Genomic DNA, 20,865 nt, shown 5'->3' on the forward strand with positions numbered 1-20,865 from the left:
GGCGGAGCTGTTAGCGCAAGCAAGGCAGGCAGAGTTAGCGGAGGCCGGAGAGGGAGAAGTGGAGGAGAGCGACGAGGAGGAGGAATTCGCCAATGAACTTGTAGTTGAGGATCGCAAACACCGTACGAGAAGCGCAGCGCCGCGTCTATGACAACTCGAGGTATCGCACACCGGACGCGCACTTTGTCAGTTTATGGCCAGCAATATAGTTATGTTTAAGGATATTATGGAATTAAGATCATGTCTGTACTATGTTATGATTGTACTGTACAATTAAATAGAATCGTTGCTTAGTCTGCAGTCTGAATTCACTTTACCTCAGAGCGTCCGTTAACTGAATGATTTGAGAATATCACCTGAAAATCTGATAACATCAGCAATTTTCATTCAAGCAGCTGATTTCTGTTAATGAATGTAAAACTGAATGTATATTGCAGCACAGGGTGAAATATACATTAACGACGATTTGAGGCAATGTACACTCATATGGCGCTTTTCCATTACCAGTACCAGCTCAGCTCGACTTGACTCGACTCGACTCGCCTCGGCTTGGCTCGCTTTTCGCTCCGTTTTCCATTGCAGATAGTACCTCCACAATAGTACCTGGTCGTCATAGCGACGCCGCAGGAAACTGCCGTGACTTAATTTTTTATGCGAGACACACCTGCTACTCACACACACAGGACAATCGAGTGTATGCTGTTTTTGGATGTTTTTGTTTTTGTTTTTGCAGTTTTTTTATTCAGGATACTCCATCTGGTGCGTGCAATGATGACACAGTGAATAGTGACGATTCTCTCTGACCAATCAGCAGTCTGCCGTGTTTTCATGTCACATTTTAGTATCGCCTCAGCTCGCTTAGAACCTCGCCGGAGGTGGTACGAAAAAAAGTACCTGGAAGCAGGTACAGGTACAACTTTTACACAGTGGAAAACCAAACAAAGCCGAGGCGAGCCGAGCTGGTACTGTGTAGTGGAAAAGCACCAATAGAGAATAATGTGTTTGAATTTTAAAGACGTGGCGCTGCGCTTCTCGTCTGGTGTGCGACCCCCTTTAGACATCCTCAGGATTGGTGCTTCCATCACACATCATTCCATTCTGCAGATTGTCCACCAAAATCAGTGTAGAGAATAGAAAAAGTGGGCTGATTCTTTTTGGGCCTGCTAATACGTAATCATTAGAACAGCATGTTTATTTGCTACTAACTGGATGTTTTTTAATCCAATTTGTTGTACTATAATTGTACAGATTGGTCCATTAGATAAGTAATCTCAGCAATTTTGTCACCCTACTTGTGACTGAACCTGTAACCTTTCCTTTAAAAGCCCTGATCCTTAACCATTAGGCAAGCTCCACTCAGAGCCGTTATTGAGAGTGAACAAAATGACATACAGCAGCTCAGTGATTTGCACAGCGGCACAGAGTAAGCAAAGTGCGATTGTGACCAATTAAAATGAGTTAGTCTGATAAAGTGATTGCGCTTGCTCTCGGGTAATGGCATTGTTCCAGAATGTGTGTGGGCCTTTAGAAGGATGTCTTTTTTCTTCTCCTTTTCTTTCTTTTTTTCTTTCTTTTTGGAGTTTGTCTGGTAATGTAAATCCAAAATAAGTCAGCCATATTCCTGCTTGTATGGTATGTGAATGAAAATATGTGTGGTGTCACCTGGCACTGGGTGTATGCAGGTGTCACCGACATCCATTTCCTCAAGTCAGATAGGTGTGCGCACACGTGTTCGTTCCATTCAGAACCAGCCGGTGTTTTTTCCGATTGAGCGGCAGTGATGCACGGTTCTGTGTAATATGGCTTCGAAGTAATGGAGCGTAATGTGTGCGCGCGTGTATCCATGTCTGGAATAAATGGCATAATGAAAAATGGAGAGCTCTGCTGAAATATAATGACGCAGACTGGCTTGAGTGGGCCTGTCTTTCAGCGGTTTCACACCAGCCTGCACTTTCTTTCACACAGATGTGCACAACAAAGAATAGCACATAAGCAATAAAACTGAAAATATATGGAACCATGTCCAGTTGTGCTGTGGGAAACTTTTCTTTGGCCTTGTGGACACATCTAAAAGCCTTATATAAGTTCTCTTACGTGTGCTGCCTTTGTGAGATTTCAATATCTAAGCGTTAACTTCACTCATTGGTGTTGCTTTACCTGAGAACATAAGACATAAAGTGCCTGTTTTAAAAGTAAATAAGATTTAGCAACTCAAATGGGGTTCATGTGGATATTTTTCCTTTGCTGTGAATGTGTCTGACAGTAAAAGTATTCTCAATATAATGTAGAGTGGAAAAAAATGTGGTGAAATTAAATTAAAGTGGAGATTGCTAGCATACAAAATAGTTGTTGACTCTAGCATGAAATGAAACTCTCCGCTTGTGCCCTTGCATGTTGTCCCATTTCTATACAAATATCTCTTCGTTTTTTGTAATATTTTATGATGGTGAGTTTCATTGGGTGCAGTCAACAGCAGAGCTTTGACAGGGATGTTTTTCTTAATACAGGACACAGAAGGTTTTACAATGATGTGTAAACCTTGGGTTCATATAAATCTAGATTTTACTGTGCTGTGGGTTTTGACAGTATTCCACTTTTGATCTGTTTATAGATATTAGTGGTGCTTGCTAAGACAAGCACCATTATTATTATTGCTCATACTTGAGGTTAGACGTTAACTTAAGTGTGTAAGTTGTCCCACACTGTTTGAGCTACATACATAAACAATACCTCAAACTGGGTGGCTTGTATAGGAGAGACGTGATATTACTTTTTAAACTTATTAGCTGAAAAGATGTATGATAAACTGTGCAATAAATAGGGATGCACCGATACCACTTTTTCTAGAATGAGTCCGATACTTTCATTTTTGGTACTCGCCGATACCGATACCGTGTAACCGATACCTGTTTTTTCACTGCATTTGTAAGTTTTAAATGTATTGGTAGAGAAACCAAAATAATATAAATAATATTAGTTGGCTTAATTTGTTCATCAAATAAATATTTCCTTCAGTTATTTTCATGCTTAATTAAGCCTGCTAAAATGCATTGTATGAGCTTCTGTTACTTTCACTCATCATTCTGTTGCTCTATCATATTTTATCTTTCATTTAATAGTAATAGCTGCTCCAGCAGGGCTCAGTGCTGAGGATTGGGTCAGTGGTACAAATGTTTAGAGGAAAGTGAAATATCAATTATTTATTCCAGTTTTGATACTACAACAAAAACTACAGTAATCAATCAAATGTGAAAAAAACCCTGCATATTCATTACTGAATAAATATAGATGGATCTTTTTGTAAAGTTACAAAAGGTAGCCTATTTAGTCAAGAGAGTAATTTATTTGTCCTTTGTTTGATTAACATTAAAACACAGCAGCAGGTTTATAAGACTGCTGCCCCTTTAAGACCTCATTTGAATATACTGCCTATGTTCAAGAGACGTGAAAGACAATTCAATTCAGTATTCGCGCGCTGAGACGCTGGTTTTCGGGGCAGCTTTGTTTGCGTTCATGGAACTTCTTGACTTGCACATATCCTGTAATAATGTAGGGAATCACTTGTTATACATAAATCAGGTAACAGTTCATGTTTTACTTCATAACACGTGCTGAGTGAACGATCAGCAATCAAGAATCTCTCTCTCTCTCTCTCTCTCTCTCTCTCTCTCTCTCTCTCTCTCTCTCTCTCTTTCTCGTCAATGTAAATAATAAGCTACATCATGCCTCGTTTTACTTTCTTTGCCATTGACATCCGACTGAACTACACACTTTCCTCTGACGTCTGTAAAAAAAGTGATGCGCTCGACCAGCTCGCGCGTCTGTGCCGCTGCGCGCTCAATCCATTGCGCTTTTTTCTCTTATCAGCTCGTGCACCACAGCTATGTGTTACTATTTTATTCCACTAATAAGATATATTTACTTAATTCATAGACAACCTTCTTTTTATCCCCATTATACTCTGTTGTCCGTGTTTCTTTGTCTGGACACAAGTGTACAAACGCTGCCTGGTATCGGTTGTTGGTATCGAAGCATTTTTACGAGTACATGAGCTCAGTATCGGCCCAATACCAGTACTGATACTGGTATCGGTATCGGTGCATCCCTAAATTCCAATAAACTAACACTGAAGGAGGGACTAGAAAAGGCATATAGGTAGGCTACTACTTTGACATCTAGTATGACATCAGAATCCAAACTTTACTTTTTAGCACACCTGCCAATGATGATTGAAATGACATTTCTAACATTTCTACATTTCTAACATTGAATAATTCTATATATTACATATTTGTTTGTTTTTAATAATATTTTTTAAAGCAAAAGTTTGTGGTCAGTATGATATTTTTTTGTAAATAAATGAATTGCTTTATTTAGCAAGGGTGCATTAAATTGATTAAATGTGACAGTGAAGACAGTAAAAAATATGTATTTCAAATAAATACTGTTGTTTTGAGCTTTCTATTCATCGAAGAATCGATCACGGTTTCATCAAAAAGCAGCACAACTGTTTTCAATATTGATAATAATGAGTATCTAATCAGCATATTAGAATGATTTCTGAAGGATCATGTGACACTGAAGACTGGAGTAATGGCTGCTGAAAATTTAGCTTTTCGATCACAGGAATTACATTTTAAAATATGTTAAAACATAAAACAGTTATTTTAAATATTAATAACATTTCACAATATTACTGTTTTTACTTTATCTTTGATAAGAAAAAAATCTTAACACCCCCAAACCTTTAAATGGTAGTATGCATTTTACTTGAATTAAAAATGTATATTTTTTGTTTTCAACTGTTTTATTTTTTGCGTGTTTTTTTTTTTTTTTAATGGCTAATTGGAATTAATTAGAATGAATTCCAGTTGAAATTAATGAGTAACTGGCAACAGTGATTTATTTCCCTATTCTATGAAGAGTTGCTGATTGTATCTATTACAGTAAGTAACACCTAGCAACCACCCAAAATACCCTAGCAACCATTACGCAAAACCCAGAACATCTTTTATGCCACTTGGCAACTCTTTTGCATTGTGGTGGTGAGTTTTGCACTCTTAGAAAATGTGAAATCCTAGAATTGTGGCATATTCCTGTGAAGTTCAACAGTAATCCATGACACTCTCTTTCTCTCTCTGTAGTGAATGCTGTATTATCAGTGATGGAGGGCTCTCAGCTGCTCTACTCCATACAGCCACACCCAGCTCTCACTCCCATCATGCACCTGCTCCCACCAAACATTCTAGTATCTGAACATGACCGCATCCCTGGCGTGGTGTTCTCCACGGACACAGGCACAGGTAGGCTTACCCACAATGCCCCCTCTCAGTTTATCATTTGAATGAGAATAAAGAGAAAAGGCTTTAATGTGCAAGATGTTCACTACAGTTATAAAACAATCAAATGGCATTTGATGACTGCTCATCTGTAATGAGAGACTGTGTTGCCATGGAGACAGCAGAAGGAACTCTAGAATCCTCATGAAAGAGCGCTCCCCGTTTCTCAGGACATTCCCTTGATTAGCTTCAGAGTCGCTTCATGCCAAACCAGGTCATAAATGAGACCCTGAAGCCGAAGCATTTGAGCCTTTTCACAAGTTTTCCGACTCACAGCACTGTGCTCATGACTCGTCTCTTTTTGGATTTTTGTTCTGAGCTGCTTTCAGGGGTGGGTAAAGACAGACTTTATGAACGGTAGTAATGAACCGTGGTGGGTTTCACAGAGGAGAAGGGATTGGAAGTTGAGCAAAATGTCGCGCTAATCCTCTAGCACTCCAAATATCTCACAGGGAGCGTGACCCACGACCGCAGTTTAGATCTGCAGAGGGACGCAGGAAATTAGAGAATTATTCCACAGTGATATTTCTATCTCCCTCTCTCTCTCACCCTCATTATAAACCGATGAGCAGATGTAGGAATGGGATTCCTCTGGAGCAGGTTTCTCTTTGAACTGCATCTGAAATGTTTGAGAGCTATATTCTGCATCCTCCTGGGCCTCCACACAGACTGAAAGAAGAGAAAGAGAAATGTTTTCCCCCTGACTGTTAATACGGTTAATAAGACATGATTCAAAGCAGTTCATTCCAAGATCCAAAAGCAATATATTCCGTCTGATAATGATTCTTATAAACTTTTCTTGAGTGGGTGTTATAAAAGCCAAATTTCACGAGCCGCATCTTGATTTTATTGCTTTAATTGTATCTAAGTGAAAAAACACCTTCAGTTTCCCATTAGTCTCAGCACATCATTGATCATAACACTGTTTTGTGACACACCCACCAGTTTTGTGTAGGTTAACAGACATCAGTGTTTCCCACAGGATTTTTTGAAACTTTGGTGGGTCTGGGGGCATGCCCCCTCGGAATAATATTTTGTACATTTTAAATTCATAAATCTGGTGCACTTTGAGAGTTTAAAATTAAGAACTCCAACCCATATTCAGTGTGTAAATTGAATAAAAGAGTATGTCCCAAAGCTACACACTCAAAAGTATCTACTTTTTCTTAACAAAAAGAGTACATACTTTTAGGTCATAGTATAAGTAGGTGATTTGAGATGCAGCAAGAGCCTTATCTCTCTTTCGATTTTAGTTTGTTTGACAGCAATGGCGCAAAACACAACAATAAAGACCTTTTATGTTATTATAAGAAGTTTAAATATATTTTCGGGCCGCCACAATCTAGTTAATGAATGGGACGCACTGAAATCTATTTGTGGCGGTCAATGTTGATATTGTGGTGGGATGCTACAGATAAATCAATGAATGGGAAACACATGCTTAATGCCTGAGAAAGGTTCTGTTGTTCTGTAGAGAAGAGGGTTTCCCAGGGGAAGTTCAGATTAATTCAATATGAAACAATTATTACCTATTGACAGCCATAATAAAAATGTCTGATATGTAATTGGGTTGAAACAGCAGAGTCAGTGTGAAAGTATTTAATTTATTATTTAACTATTTTATCAATAGGTAATAATTAGTCATTACCTATTGATAAACAAGGTAAAAATGTATCTTAATAATTAATCATTTTACTGCCATAAATGTCTAAAATGTAACTTAGTAACAGTCAGTGTGAAATTCTGTACTTCATCTACTACTTTCTACTTGAAACTACTTGAACTACTTGAAATAACATTTTTTTTCATTTGTTTAATTAGTCTACATTACATTTTACCACCTAATTGAAATTGAAAGACTACATGGTGTATTTTTACTTTTTCAAATTAATTTGTCACACTTCAGGACTATTTAATTTGGCTTTAAAAAATATAAAAGGTGAATAAAAGAATTTCAATTTCAGTTAAAAAGTTTTAACCTTGAATGTACACATTTATTATCTTTTAAAGATGTAAAGTTCAAGCTGCGAAAAATAACAATAGAATGATAGAGAATGCAAAAGTGTGAAGTTGTGAAATACATTGTATTTATGGAAAGGTTAGCATTACTTAAAATATCAGGTGGTATTTGAAGTAAATTAATTCTTAGGAGTCTTAGGAGTTAAACTAATAGAAGGAACTCCTGCAGTAGAGAAATGCAGTACCCATAACTTTAAAAACAATAGCAAACATGAGATGTTTAAGTGGCACATTGAATTTCCTCCATTCTCCTATGAGACCTTCTGTAGCGCATCTCTCTTCCTCTGCAGTGGTGGAGTGTTTGTGCGCTGTAATGTCCTGACGATGCTGCACTTGTTTGGCTGTCAGGCCTCAGTGCTGCTGTACAGATAAGCCTGGTTTTGTGTGTGTGTGTGTGTGTGTGTGTTTGTGTGGTTGAGTGTAGAGTGATTGTGCAGTGTGTTTGAGGTACCAGACTGTGTGTACAGTAAATGTCTGAGTGCGTCGGAGCTCTCCGGGCCTGGCTTTGATAGTGGCAGACTGTGTGTGTGAGTGTGTTAAAGCTAAACCGTGATAGACTGTGTTTGTGTATGGCTGAGTGATCCGTGAAAGTGAAACTCTCCTGGTTGTGACTCATTCAAACCAGCGGGCCTGCTGTCTGCTGCCACAGCAACCTGTGTAACACACACACACACACACACACACACACACACACACACACACACACACACACACACACACACACACACACACACACACACACACACACACACATTTTGTGATAAACAGTCCCAAATGTAGGTGGTTGTTCACTAAAAATCATGTTATCGGTCCGAGCTCTGCTTGGTGAAAAATCATAAAAAATAAGCAAAAATATATAAATGAATAAATATCGAGCTCTTTTGCACTTACCAATCAAGTGGGGTCAATAATAATATGATTATTAATATATAATAATATTCATATATATATATATGTATATATATATATATATATATATATATATATATATATATATATATATATATATATATATATATATATATATATATATATATATATAATTTTTTTTTTTTTTTTAAGAAATTAATACTATTCAGTAAAGATGCATTGAATTGATCAAAAGTGACAGTAAAGACATTTATGCCTGTCTTTGTTTCACAGACTGGTCTTAGATTAAGCCAGGATTAGACCTTAGTTCAATTAGGACATCTAAGTAGCTTATATAAACGTACCTTAGAAAAAAACATTACTGGTGTGCATCTTGAGACAAAACAATTTTAAGATATATTTGAAGATATGGATTAGGTTTAAGGCTCGTCTGGGAAACCGGTGGGATATAATGTTACAATTTCAAGAGAAATGTTGTTCTCTTGAATGTTTTATCATGGTTTCCACAAAATTGAGCAGAACAACTGTTTTCAACATTGATAAGAATAAATTACATTTTCACTATATTACTGGTTTTACTGTATTTTTATCAAATAAATGTAGCTTTGGTGAGCTACAAAAAAGACTTATTTCAAAAACATAAAAATTAAAGAGTTTACCTCACAAAAATATTATTAAAAATTCTTCCTAAATTCCAGGTTAGATTTCTCTCCAAAAATCATTGAGCTTTGAAATGAATCCTCATGTATCATGTAAACATTCAAGTCTAATACTTCTAAGAAGAATGATTTATAGACAGCTTTCACTGGGGAATGCACATCAATTATAGAAACCACAGTTAGCTTAGTGGTTAATGCTGTATAACAAATGTTTTTCTTTAAATGAATTATGGAGGGTGATTCACTTAACCTGTCTCTACGTGAAGGGTTTATTTTATTGCATTCTTATTTTTCGGCATATTTCTCTGAGACGTCTAAATAAAACATCAAGGAAGAGCAGGTTATCTCCGTAAGTTGAGCGTGTTTGGATGTGCCGATGCAGACCAGCAAAGCTTGACAATCACAAGCGTGTGATGTGACCATTTTCACATCACTCAAATGATTTTTGAATCGATTATAGAGTTGCTTAGACCCCTGTGGGTACGTGAGCTAGATTTTTGTTTTTACCAAAAAGAAACAAAAATGGCTTGGATATGCAGGAGAATTTCTCAATAGACAATGAAACGCTCCTCAGCGAGACCCCCACTGAGAGCAGAAATGGGGCCAGCCAAAGATCTCAGCTGGAGGAAATGTGTCTGTGATGCTGCAGCCAGACACATACTCCAAATGACAAATTATCATTGGTCCTAATTCTTTTTTAAATCAGAAGAGGAATTTGGGCCACATGGAGCTCCATTACGTTGGCCTACACTCCATGGATTTTTCCCTACTTCTGGAACACGTTGAGCTCTCTTGTGCATTGCTCAGTAGTTTGTTATCCCATGCACTTGTTCTGTTTTTTTATTCATATTTGAATTGATTGCCATGAGTAAGAGGATCTTGGCATCCTGAAGTGTGCTGATAAATTAATTTTTGATGTCTAATTAATTCCTTTGTTGCTGCAATGTTGTAAAAAATGAATAGCCATTAAATATAAAGGAAAATAATAAAATGGCTGGATTGAATTGGCTATGCATGCAGGAAATTAGTACAATGTTAATGTTATATTCACTCCATCTCTGTTGCAGCAGATGCAATGCGGAAGCCTCGTCTGTTGAAGAGCTTCTCGTGTGTGTTGGAGGGCCTTCGTGTGGCACTCTTCCCCTCCGTGGAGGTCTTCGAATCTGACCTGCTCCAGCTGCTCAACAGAGACTGCCAGAATACAGTAAGCTATGACTCCAACCAAACGTTTAGGAAATTCAATAATGTATATTCAGTAAATATATTTTTTACAGAAGTTATGATGTGACTTCGTCTTAAAGGGGTCATATCATGTGTGGACAATCTTTAAATGATTGTTTTTGTCTTTTAAGGTACACATGTTTTAAGTAAAGTTTCATTAGGTCCTATTTCTAACCATAAAATAATCTGTGCAGAAATGTGTTGCACAAACTGTTGTAATCAGACTGAAGTTGGGAATATTGTAAATCAAGCATAACATAAAAGTTTCCTTTTGCCATTGTAGAACTTCCCTATTTGGACACGTTTTCATCACCCAAAATTATTTATTTATTCCAGAATCTAAAGTTTCCGTTAATAGCAGGGTTAATGAGATTAAGTGAGTTTTATTTGGATGATTGAAACAAATGACTCGATTTACCCCTCCTGACATTCAGAGAAACAATCGCGTCCAGGGCATCGGTCGGTTTCGACGTTCGGCCCAGATTATCTTTTAATGTGAGGCGTTTACAGATCAAATCTTAAACCTCCCGATCTGCTCGCGGACACATCGGGGCTGCCCCGACAATGTCAAACATATTTGATATTTAGGATTTTAAATCGGGATGATTACGTCAGTACTTCCACAATAGCCAATGAGAGACAAGTATACAAGGAGACGGAAGTGATGGAACTTTTGAAATGGCGATCGCGAAACAACAAGCAGCTGTACGGGTCCGTTGGATAACTGAGATGAAGGAACAGCTGGTCGAAATGTGGCAACAACACGACAGCCTTTATAGTGTCTCCTCATATAATGTCTACAGAAAATTGCCGCGACACGGTATCCATTTTGTTTACATTCGCTCCCCCTTGAGATCATGTGAGATGCTAAATCTGGCATGGTTATCTTAAGAATATCCGCGATTTTCAGATCTTGTAGTTTGTGCAGTTTTGAGATTTGAATGTAGAAAATCTGTGAAGATTCTCCTTATGTGCGTGATGCAACCAGTCCCGCAACCAGATCTCCGTCCACACTACACGACATGACCAGAAATGCATGTCACGTGACCATTCATGCACACTGGGTATGCGCTTATTGTAAACAGTTGCCTATTGCTCTAATAATAGCTTGCCTCTTGGTCATGTAAGCAAGCAGTGTTACAAAATGCAGAGTTAAACTGCACAATGGCTCCTAAAAAATATCTGTTTTGGTCCACTTACACTGAAACCCTGGAGTTTTCAAACTAAAAAAGTCTGCAGCGTTTCCAAAAGTTTCTGTTTTAGAGGGTCAAAACTCTGTAGTGTAGTGCAGACGGCAGGTGTAACAGTAGCAAAAGTTATGCATTTTAAAACGAAAATGCACTAGTGTAAACAGGGCCTTAAAAACTCCTGTAGTCTAATATATCTCTTGAACATAGCTCAACCACAAGGTGAGCTCCTTTTTTTTTTTTTTTTTTTTTGGTTGCTTTAACCTCTCATTGAGAGAGTGTTTGTGGGTATGTGTGGGTTTGTGTTGGTACTGTATTGAATAAATTGCCAGCAATATTTAATATGGGCAACAAAGTTGTTAAAAAAAACCCAAAAAAACTCCTGTAGTCTGAGCCGGGCTTTAGTCTCTTTTGCATGCTGAAATAAATAAATTGTAGAGCATTGCCTTCAGTGCTTCAGCAAATGCACTGGTGGTCTGAACACAGTCTGAATAAAGTAGTCTGCAATGGAAATCATTGTTGATTTCATTACCACAGTCTAATGGGTTTTGTATTAGAATGTAGACAGTTCTACAGACATGTGTGCTCCAGATTTCTGTGATTAGAGTTGCATTGTCTCTCTCTGATCAGCCTCACATATACATTATAAATCCACCAAAATTCTCGACAATCACAAACACCATCTGCTCCTGTTTTTCCATAATAAAGATCTAAATGATCAAAGTGAGTGCAAAGCTCAAAAACTTCAGATACCACTACCATTCAAAAGTTTGGAGTCAATAAGATTTCCTTTTCCAAAGAAATTCATACTTTTATTCAGCAAGGATGCATTAAATTGATCAAAAGCGATAGGTAAGACTTTTTATACATAATTATAATAATGATATTAGAGTATTATGATAATAATAAGAAATGTTTCTTGAGCACCAAATCAGCATATTAGAATGATTTCTGGAGGATCATGTAAGACTGAAGACTGGAGTAACGGTTGCTGAAAATGCATGTTTTTAGAAACCTGCTTGTTTTTTTTCTTCTGTGGAACACATAAAATACTGAATTAGAATGACATTTACATCATTATTCACTGAAAGTCTTGCTAAAAGAGATGTTATTTACCTCTGAAATAGATTTACTGCACACAGACATGTTGTTTATCACTTGATGCTTTGTGTCACAGTTTAATAAGACATGATATAAGTCACTTTGGAAGGAAAGTGTCAGCAAATGAGCACAAATTAGTAATTAGTTTGATTTGGAGCCGTGGTCCATGGCCTCTCCATGAGCACTTCGAGTGAGAAGCTTTATTAAGGAAATTTCTTCTCCCCTCTCTTCAATTCTTCCAGGGACAATTTGGATTGTGGGAGGGATCAGTGCAGTTTTTTATAAGATGGTCTGTATTCTAGTGTGGTTGTGTTTCAGGCTGTGTGGATCTGTAAAGGCTGTCTGCAGAGTTGTGTGTGTGTGCTGCTGTATGGAGCCTGGACCCCGGTAACCATGTTTGACAGATGCACTCATGCGTTTGCAATTATTTACACACTGCAGACACACCGCTTTGGTCATCCCTTAAACTGAAAGAGAGAGAGAGATAACAGTAGAGGGACAAGAGGGGTAAAATTGAAGAAGTGGAAATGGATAACAATGTCATTTTTGACAGCTTGTGACAAACCTTTTGTCTCATCCTTTCATGGTGGTGCTTCTCTGTGTATATATGGTGTGAGGCAGAAACACTTTCAGTGTTCTTTAATCAGGTGTCCCAAACACAGCTTTAGAAACCTAGACAGACATATGCACCTACAGTACTTTACATAAGAGCCTGTTTTAATTGTGCTCAGGTTGTGTCACTTTCCTGCGGTGTCAGCGGAATGTCAGATGAACTATTTTAGCTGAGCTAAAATCAGCTCCTAGGACGTCACTTGTTGTCATGTTGAAGTAAGCCTCTTTTTGTTATTCTTGGTGTATTTTTGGTAATATAACAGAGCTTGGAATTTCTTTTAGTACTTTTTATTGTAGTGCTTGCAAGGCAGTACTGTATTGATATTCGTCAGATGTTCTGTTTCTTTAAATCCTTAACCTCAGGTACTGTATTAAACTTCTGCTATTAATTCACCCTGAACTGCTTACAGTATAGACTCCAAACTGTGTTGTGTAGACAATTTAGCCATAGGTGTTCTATCTATCTATTAACTTTATACTTAAATTTAAAGATTCAATTTAAGATTGAAACTCTCCCATTGACCTACACAGTTGCTGAATGTTCAGCATCCACTATCTTTACCTATGCAAAAATGTTAACTCTATTATTTTGCTGCTTATAAGCACTGGCATTTCCTTCCTTATTAACTATAGTGTTTTTTTTTAATAAGTACTGTGTGTTTTTGTTTTTAAATTCCTTTGTCAATGAAATATAAACACTGACAGAGATATGTAGGATTTCATAGTAAAGTCATTTCTAAACTTAGATCAATCAATAATTCATTATGTTTTTGTCCTCATCGCAGGTCAAGGGTTCTCATGCTCAACAAATGTGATGAAAGACAGGTGACCTCCAGCTCAAAGATTTACTGTACAGCAGAGGATCTTTAGCAGGGTCAGAGGTGATTAGATGAATCCATCATCTGTGATTGGCAAGCAGCTTAAAAAAAAAAAAAAAGGTGCACTTTCTTCATTGTGTTAACAAGAAAGATGGAGACAATTGTGACAGAAAACAAAAAGAAAAATCAAGATAAATAGTATGAGAGAATGGATGAGGGAATATTCATCAAAATCTGTGCACTCTCATCGCCTGACGTCACTTCTCTGCAGCTCTAAGGTGATAATTCACATGTGATAGCAGTTGACAGCAGGCTCTAATTGGCCCTTGTGTGGGTGGTTGACCTTTAGAGAGTGTGACTCTCAATGCTTTGTCATCTGGATATTGTTGATGCTCTGAACACATCTCTCATTCTGTGAAAGATGTTTGAAACCCCCAACCGTCAGAGGTGTGTATATCTGGACAGGTGAAGGAAAAAGGAGGGGATTGTTGTTTTTTAATAGGATTGAAACTCATAGTGTGAACCCAGAGTTTCATCTTAAATATTAATACATTATTAAAATCACATATAATGGGCCCTAATTTAACAATCTGAAACGCAAGTATCAAGCGCGAAACGCAAGTAACTTTGTGGGCGGGTCTTGGGCGCTGTTGCTATTATACCGGCGGGATAAATGACTCTTGCGCAAATCTAAAAGGGGTTGGTCTGAAGTAGCTTCATTATTCATAGGTGTGGTTTGGGCGTAACGTGAAATAAACCAATCAGAGCGACATCTCACATTCCCTTTAAGAGCAGGCACGCTTGTTCCATGGCGGATTGCTATTATAACGGCGGATTTGCCAGGCGCACGCCAGGAGCGGTTCACAGCCGAGGAGACTGACGTTCTCGTCAGGGCCGTAAAAGACAGAGAAGTGACATTGTATGGGGATGGGAGAAACGCACCCAAATTAGCTTTGGTTAAACAGGCGTATAAAAATTTGGGTAAATGTGTAAGCTAGATTTATGCCTATTTTTTCACATCTTCATGGACACAACAATGATTTCCCTCGTGTGTTAATATTTTTCCTTGTATTAATGTATGGTTTTCTAAAAATGAGAACTGCTGCGTCTGTGTGTAGATGAGATAAGCAAAGTGCATGCGCGTTGTGCACACGCAACATTGATTATGGCCAAGCATGCGCCCTTAAAATAGCATATGAATATATGCATATGAAATAGCAATACGTTCCCTGGTGCTATTTTGCAGGTTTAGAAAACAATTCCGCCACTGACCAGGAAAAACCTAGTCTAAAGTCAGTGGCGGAATTGTTTTCTAAACCTGCAAAATAGCACCAGGGAACGTTTGCGCCGGAACACGCCTCCTCTTTGCGCTGAACCGCCCCCGGGAGCGCAAGTTCATTTCCTAATTTACCGACGTGTGTCTGTGGAGGGAAAAGTCCGCTGTGCGCGGGTGCAAAATAGGAATGATACATGCGTCGGTGTACAAAGTCAGTTGCGCTGGGTGCAAGATAGGGCCCTATATCTGTTAATATTATTTAATAGACATGAGGTTACATGAACTAATAATGAACAATCATATTTTTATTAACTTATGATAATAAAGGTTAATTAATACTATACATAGTTCCCACATGACGTCACAACATACGGGCATTTGCCGACCCGGCGCCATTTCTGAGGGCAGAACACAACATTCTTACAATGCAGAACATGAGAAGAAGAAGCTGAAACGGAAATTTTGTGATTAAAAAGTGAAAATGGTCATCTCCTGCTGGGTCAATGGATGTTCCAATCGTGCCGGAGGTTCATTTAAATTTAGTTTTTTAGCATTTGCCGACCCGGCGCCATTTCTGTGGGCAGAACAATAGTAGAAGAAGCTGAAGCGAGTTAATTTCGTGATAAAAAGTGAAAATGGTGATCTCCTGCTGGGTCAATGGATGTTTAAATCGTGTCGGAGGTTCAGTTAAATTTGGATTTTACAGTATACCCGTCATTAGACTTCATGAATATGAGAAGACTAACGTTAAGCTTTTGTCAGAACAACGACGGAGGTTATGGCTGGCGAGGATAAACAGGAAAGAAACTCCCTCAAAACACGCAAGAATTTGTTGTTTTTTATTGCGAGTGTACACAAATATAAGTTAACACTTTGCAGTTTGAATTATGTCCTGTATGAACAAAATGACGAGATATTAAAAACATACAAAAACAACATTGTTTCCACTGTTCGATCGCGCCCGCGACTCTCTCACTCTCACACACACACACTCACACACACACATTCCAGCACGGCAATCTCAGATTATGTCCCTAAAGAACCCGCGTATAAAGTAGTTCCGCATTACATTAATTAATTTGCACGCGAGTTTTATTTATTTTCATACCGTGTATATTACCGTGTATATTCATATTCATGCACATATTTCCAGGCTCGGAATTGCTCACATGTATTAAAACTCCTAGCCAATACAAGATAATGATACACACGATAATACTGTATCTGCTGCATAATCAGTGCTCAGTGCTTCCTTTGTTAGCGCATACGGATCCACACCATTTTTGACTGAAATTTTCGCATTGTACCTCTCTCTGTCTTGTGTTAATAGAGTCTCTTTATAATCTCTGTCACTTTGTCTCTTCATGATTTTCGTAACATTATAAATGGAAAGAAATATTCGAAATTTGCTTGTAAAACTCATAGACAGTATGGTAAAACATTGTAAACACAGCAGCTTTTGCCCTCAAAGATGGCGTCTCCGGGGAGGTCACGTGACATTAATTGGCCTGTGGGAACTATGTATAACAAATGTATTGCTCATTGTTTGTGAATGTTAGTTAATGCAATAACTAACGTGAACTAATGGGACCTTAATGTACAGTGTTAAATATGAGGTTTTGTCAAAATTGTCAGATTAACTTTGAATGGTTGGAGTTTCCTGTATAATTATAATAACTGTGTAATTTTCATCTATTATTACAAATAGTTGTTTTAAAGAAAACATAATATTTTAAAAAATATGATGATAAAACCGAATATTTAATAAGTAATAAATGTTTATAAAAAAAAAAAACTATATGGGTGCTTGAGGCGGTGGGCTGGAGTGAGTTGCCGTGGCGACAGACAAACTCACTCCAGCCCACCGCCTCGCGTGCACATGACGGCAGACTCTGCTTAGCCATGCTCGATGGCACCGCAGATTCCCCACAGCGGCGAGGGCTGTATGACAGCACGTTCCTCCTCCTTTATGGGTTTTGGCACCAATGTAACAAGTTTGTTATTCAGGGAAGTAGGAGGTGGGATCCGGCAAACGTTTTACTACTTTAATCATATAAAATAAACAAACACAAAATGAAAGTAAAAGACACATAAACAAAACATAATGTAAATGAACAGGCCTGGTCCTCTCTCGTCCTTCACTGTCACTGCTCTTCCTTTTATGCTTCCGTAGCTCCTCCGTGAGAGATACGAGACCGGTGTGGTGCGCATGAATGGACAGAAACACAAAATGATGCCTAAATGCCAGTTTTGTCGAGTATCCTCGCAAGCACAGTTTTAAAAGAAGTCTTAATTGAACTTAAAGAGTTGTAAGAAAATGGGATGCGTGTCAGATCTATGAAATGTGCGACAGGTTTTAAAGTGACAGCAGCCTAATAAACCCGCTGTCATTAAGGATAATCAAAGAACAAAAGAAAAAGAAAAAAATCACTCACTGCTCTTGACTTAACTTTTGTAGCTTTAATCTATATAGAAAAGGGTATATAAAATAATCACCCCCCTTTAAAATAATCACATTTTGCTGCTTTGCAGCCTGAAATGAAGACTGTATCTACTCAGTGCAACTTATAACAAATAAGTTGGAAAAAGGATCATCCCCTTGTGTCAGTATTTTGTTTAACCACCTTTTGCATTAATTACAGCCTTTAGTCTGATGGGATATGTCTCTACTAACTTTGCACGTCCAGACTTTGCAATATCTGCCCACTCTTCTTTGCAGAACTGCTCAAGTTCACTTAAATTTGATGGTGACCATTTGTGGACTGCAGTCTTCAAGTCATTCCACAGATTTCCATTGGGTTTAAGCAGGGCCGTTTCAAGATATTTGGGGGCCCTAGGCAAAAGAGTGAAGTGAGGTCCCAAGTCCTCCTTCAGGAAAATTTGTAAAATTCAGATGGGGTTTCTTGTATTCTGGTGCATTTTAAGAGTCATGAATTATCAATTGGCACAGACAGAAATTTAAGCAAAGCACCTAATAAAGAAAAAAAAAAAAAAAAAATTGGTGAATAGCCATACGTTTATTGTTATTCTCATAGCATATCATGAAAGTGAAGTGTGGAGGATTCGATATTTACTTTACAGGAAAAGAACTTGAATAGAAGGACAAACGCGAAGGAAAAAGGGCATTTTTCTCCAGATGGAATAGAAACACCACCAACGGAAATTGATAGCCTGCGTACATCTAAAATGTAACCGGACTTGATGGATTATTTTGTTTGGACCTAACTGCATGGGAGTCATAGGACCAGCTCTATTTGTTTGGAATTGACAAAGTTTTTACCGTGACCGCAGCCGCGGGCAGACACAGCCGTCAAGAGAACACTTCTCTAGCTTTTGCCTTTATAAGTTACATGGCAAAAAATCTCATGCGATCGTAATCTGGGCTCGTGCATCAAGAGGATTTAGCTCAAAGGAAGTTTTCGAACGCTGTAACGTTAGCTACCACAGTGAAGTGATGAGAAGTTGTCTAGTGTGTATTTTATGCTTAAATTCTGCAAACAGAACAAAGTTGTGTATGACTATTAGTTGAACTTTTTCACCCTCTAACAACGCTCACATCTACCGTTGTGTTTGGTCACTGATGTCAAGGTTATGTTCGCAGAGATGTGAAAACACGTCAGACAGCTGTATTTGGAGATAATAATGGTTTACTTGCCGCTGTGTCTTTGGCGTTTTTCCTCTTCTTCTTTCTTTCTCTGTGTTTTGGAAAATCGTGAAGGGTATGAACGCTTCATGATGACATTTTTAAATTTAAATGCCCGCGTAGCGCTGAGTGTTTCTCTTCCACTGACAGCTAGTGGGGGACCTGATGGGGGGTGCGCGACGATGGATGTCACTTCAACATTACAGTGATTAGGGCACTCATAGTGTTTGTCGTTGCATAGGGGGAATCCCTCTAGTTTGGGGGGCCCCTCTCACGGAGCAGTACTGGAAAGTGATAGCGCTGTCTCACTGTGGTTGTTTGTTTACAATGGTTGATACTGTTTGACGAGGGCAGATACACAACCTAAACGACCGTGCGGCCATCGGGGGCCCCCTTCAGCTGGGGGCCCTAGGCAGCTGCCTACCTTGCCTACCCCATTGCGACGGCTCTGGGTTTAAGTCTGGGCTCTGACTAGGCCATGCAAGAACATTCAGCTTTTTCTCCTTCAACCACTGTGTGGTCAGTTTTGCTGTGTGCTTTGGGTCATTGTCATGTTGGAAGGTAAACCTTCTTCCCATTGACAACTTTCTGGCAGAGGGCAGCAGATTTTCCTCAAGAATTTGGCGGTATTTTGCCCCATCCGTTTTTCCTTCTATCCTGTGTTCCAGTTCCTGCTGCAGAGAAACACCCCCCATAACAGGATATTATCACCTCCATGCTTTACTGTAGGAATGGTGTTATTTGGATGGTGAGCTGTATTGGATTTCCGCCAGACATTGTTTATTGTTGAGGCCAAATAATTAAGTTTTAGGGCCCTATCTTACACCCGGTGCAATGCAGCGTCAAGCGCGATGCAAGTGTTTTTTGCTAGTTTCAGTTATTATTCACGTCCTGTGCCACGTTGTTTAAATAGCAAATGCATTTGCGCCCATTTGTGCATCCATGGGCGTGTTGGTCTGAAAACGAGGTGTGTTCTGGCACATTGTTGGCACGTTGCTATTTTGAGGCAACAGAAATAGACTGCGCCATTGACCAACTGAAACCTGGTCTAAAGTCAATGGCACAATATTTTTTTTTGTTATATAAAGAGCACGTTAGTAATGTGTGCCTATAGGCGGGTCCACAACGCGCGTACACTCTGCTTATCAAACACACAGGGATACACAGCAGCACACAAACATGCCAAATATTTAAAATAAAAGGAGTACAATGTAAAAGATTATTATTGTGTACATAAAGATATGGTGGAATCCGGCTTGTCCCGTAGATGGTCTGCTTGCGCACGATCAGTTCCGTTTGCGCTCTGGAGACTGCTTCGGTCTTTCCACTATCAAATTCCGTCATGTAAATAGCGAATCTGTCATGGCGTGAGCACAACTGGCATTTAAAGGGAATGGGAGATGAGATTCTGATTGGTTTAATGCATGTAAATCCCAAAACACACCCATTACTCAATAAGAGAATAGGGAAAACACTTTTAGACAATGTGCATGGCGCGCCGACCATTTTTCCTGTCGTTAAACTAGCAAAAGTGGATTCGGACACGCCCTAAGTGAACTTGCGCCCTGCGCTTTAGACCATGTGCTCAGATCATTAAAATAGGGCCCTTAGTCTCATCTGACCATAACACCTTTTTCCATGTGGGCTCAGAGTCTTCAAGGTGTGTTTTGGCAAAGCTCAGTCATGTGGCTTTTCTTGAGGAGTGGCCAAGGACAAGGTCATCCTGCTCACCACACACAATGACCACTCTTTGTCATAAATTCCTGCAACTGCTTCAGAGTTGCTGTAGGCCTCTTGGTATTCTCTCTGGCCAGTTTTCTCCTGGCTCTTTCACTTTTCAGGATTTAAGTCTCCAGCTTTGATATTTAACCACTGTTTATGATAAAACTTGGATCCAAGAAAAATCCTCATTGTTAAGTCCTGTCCTTGTCCTCTTCTTCATCCTACTCCTCATAATTTTCCTCATCCTCATCTCATCCTTGACCTTATCCTTCTGCTCATCCATATCTATGCCCTCATTTTCGTCTTTATCCTTATCCTGATTGAGAACACTGCTTGCTAGCAGCTGCATAAAATAAGCCTTGGCCCAAAGCTTGAAGACTCAATTATCATTGCTATTT

At 38.7% G+C, this 20,865-nt stretch overlaps 1 protein-coding gene across 2 annotated transcripts in view; it reads left to right on the plus strand.

Annotated features, from left to right (window-relative positions):
• The window catches only part of nphp4 (nephronophthisis 4), a 168,279-nt gene that overhangs the window by 37,695 nt on the left and 109,719 nt on the right, over positions 1–20,865 (plus strand). Inside the window, exons 5-6 of one of the 2 annotated variants that reach the window (XM_084138425.1) lie at positions 5,145–5,303; positions 9,955–10,091. In XM_084138425.1, coding sequence (XP_083994551.1) covers positions 5,145–5,303; positions 9,955–10,091 — 296 coding nt within the window. The remainder of the gene's footprint in view (positions 1–5,144; positions 5,304–9,954; positions 10,092–20,865) is intronic. The other variant, XM_084138426.1, reaches the window with a different exon arrangement.

Source organism: Abramis brama (genome assembly GCF_963993115.1).
Source record: "Abramis brama genome assembly, chromosome: 16".
Classification (NCBI taxonomy): domain Eukaryota; kingdom Metazoa; phylum Chordata; class Actinopteri; order Cypriniformes; family Leuciscidae; genus Abramis; species Abramis brama.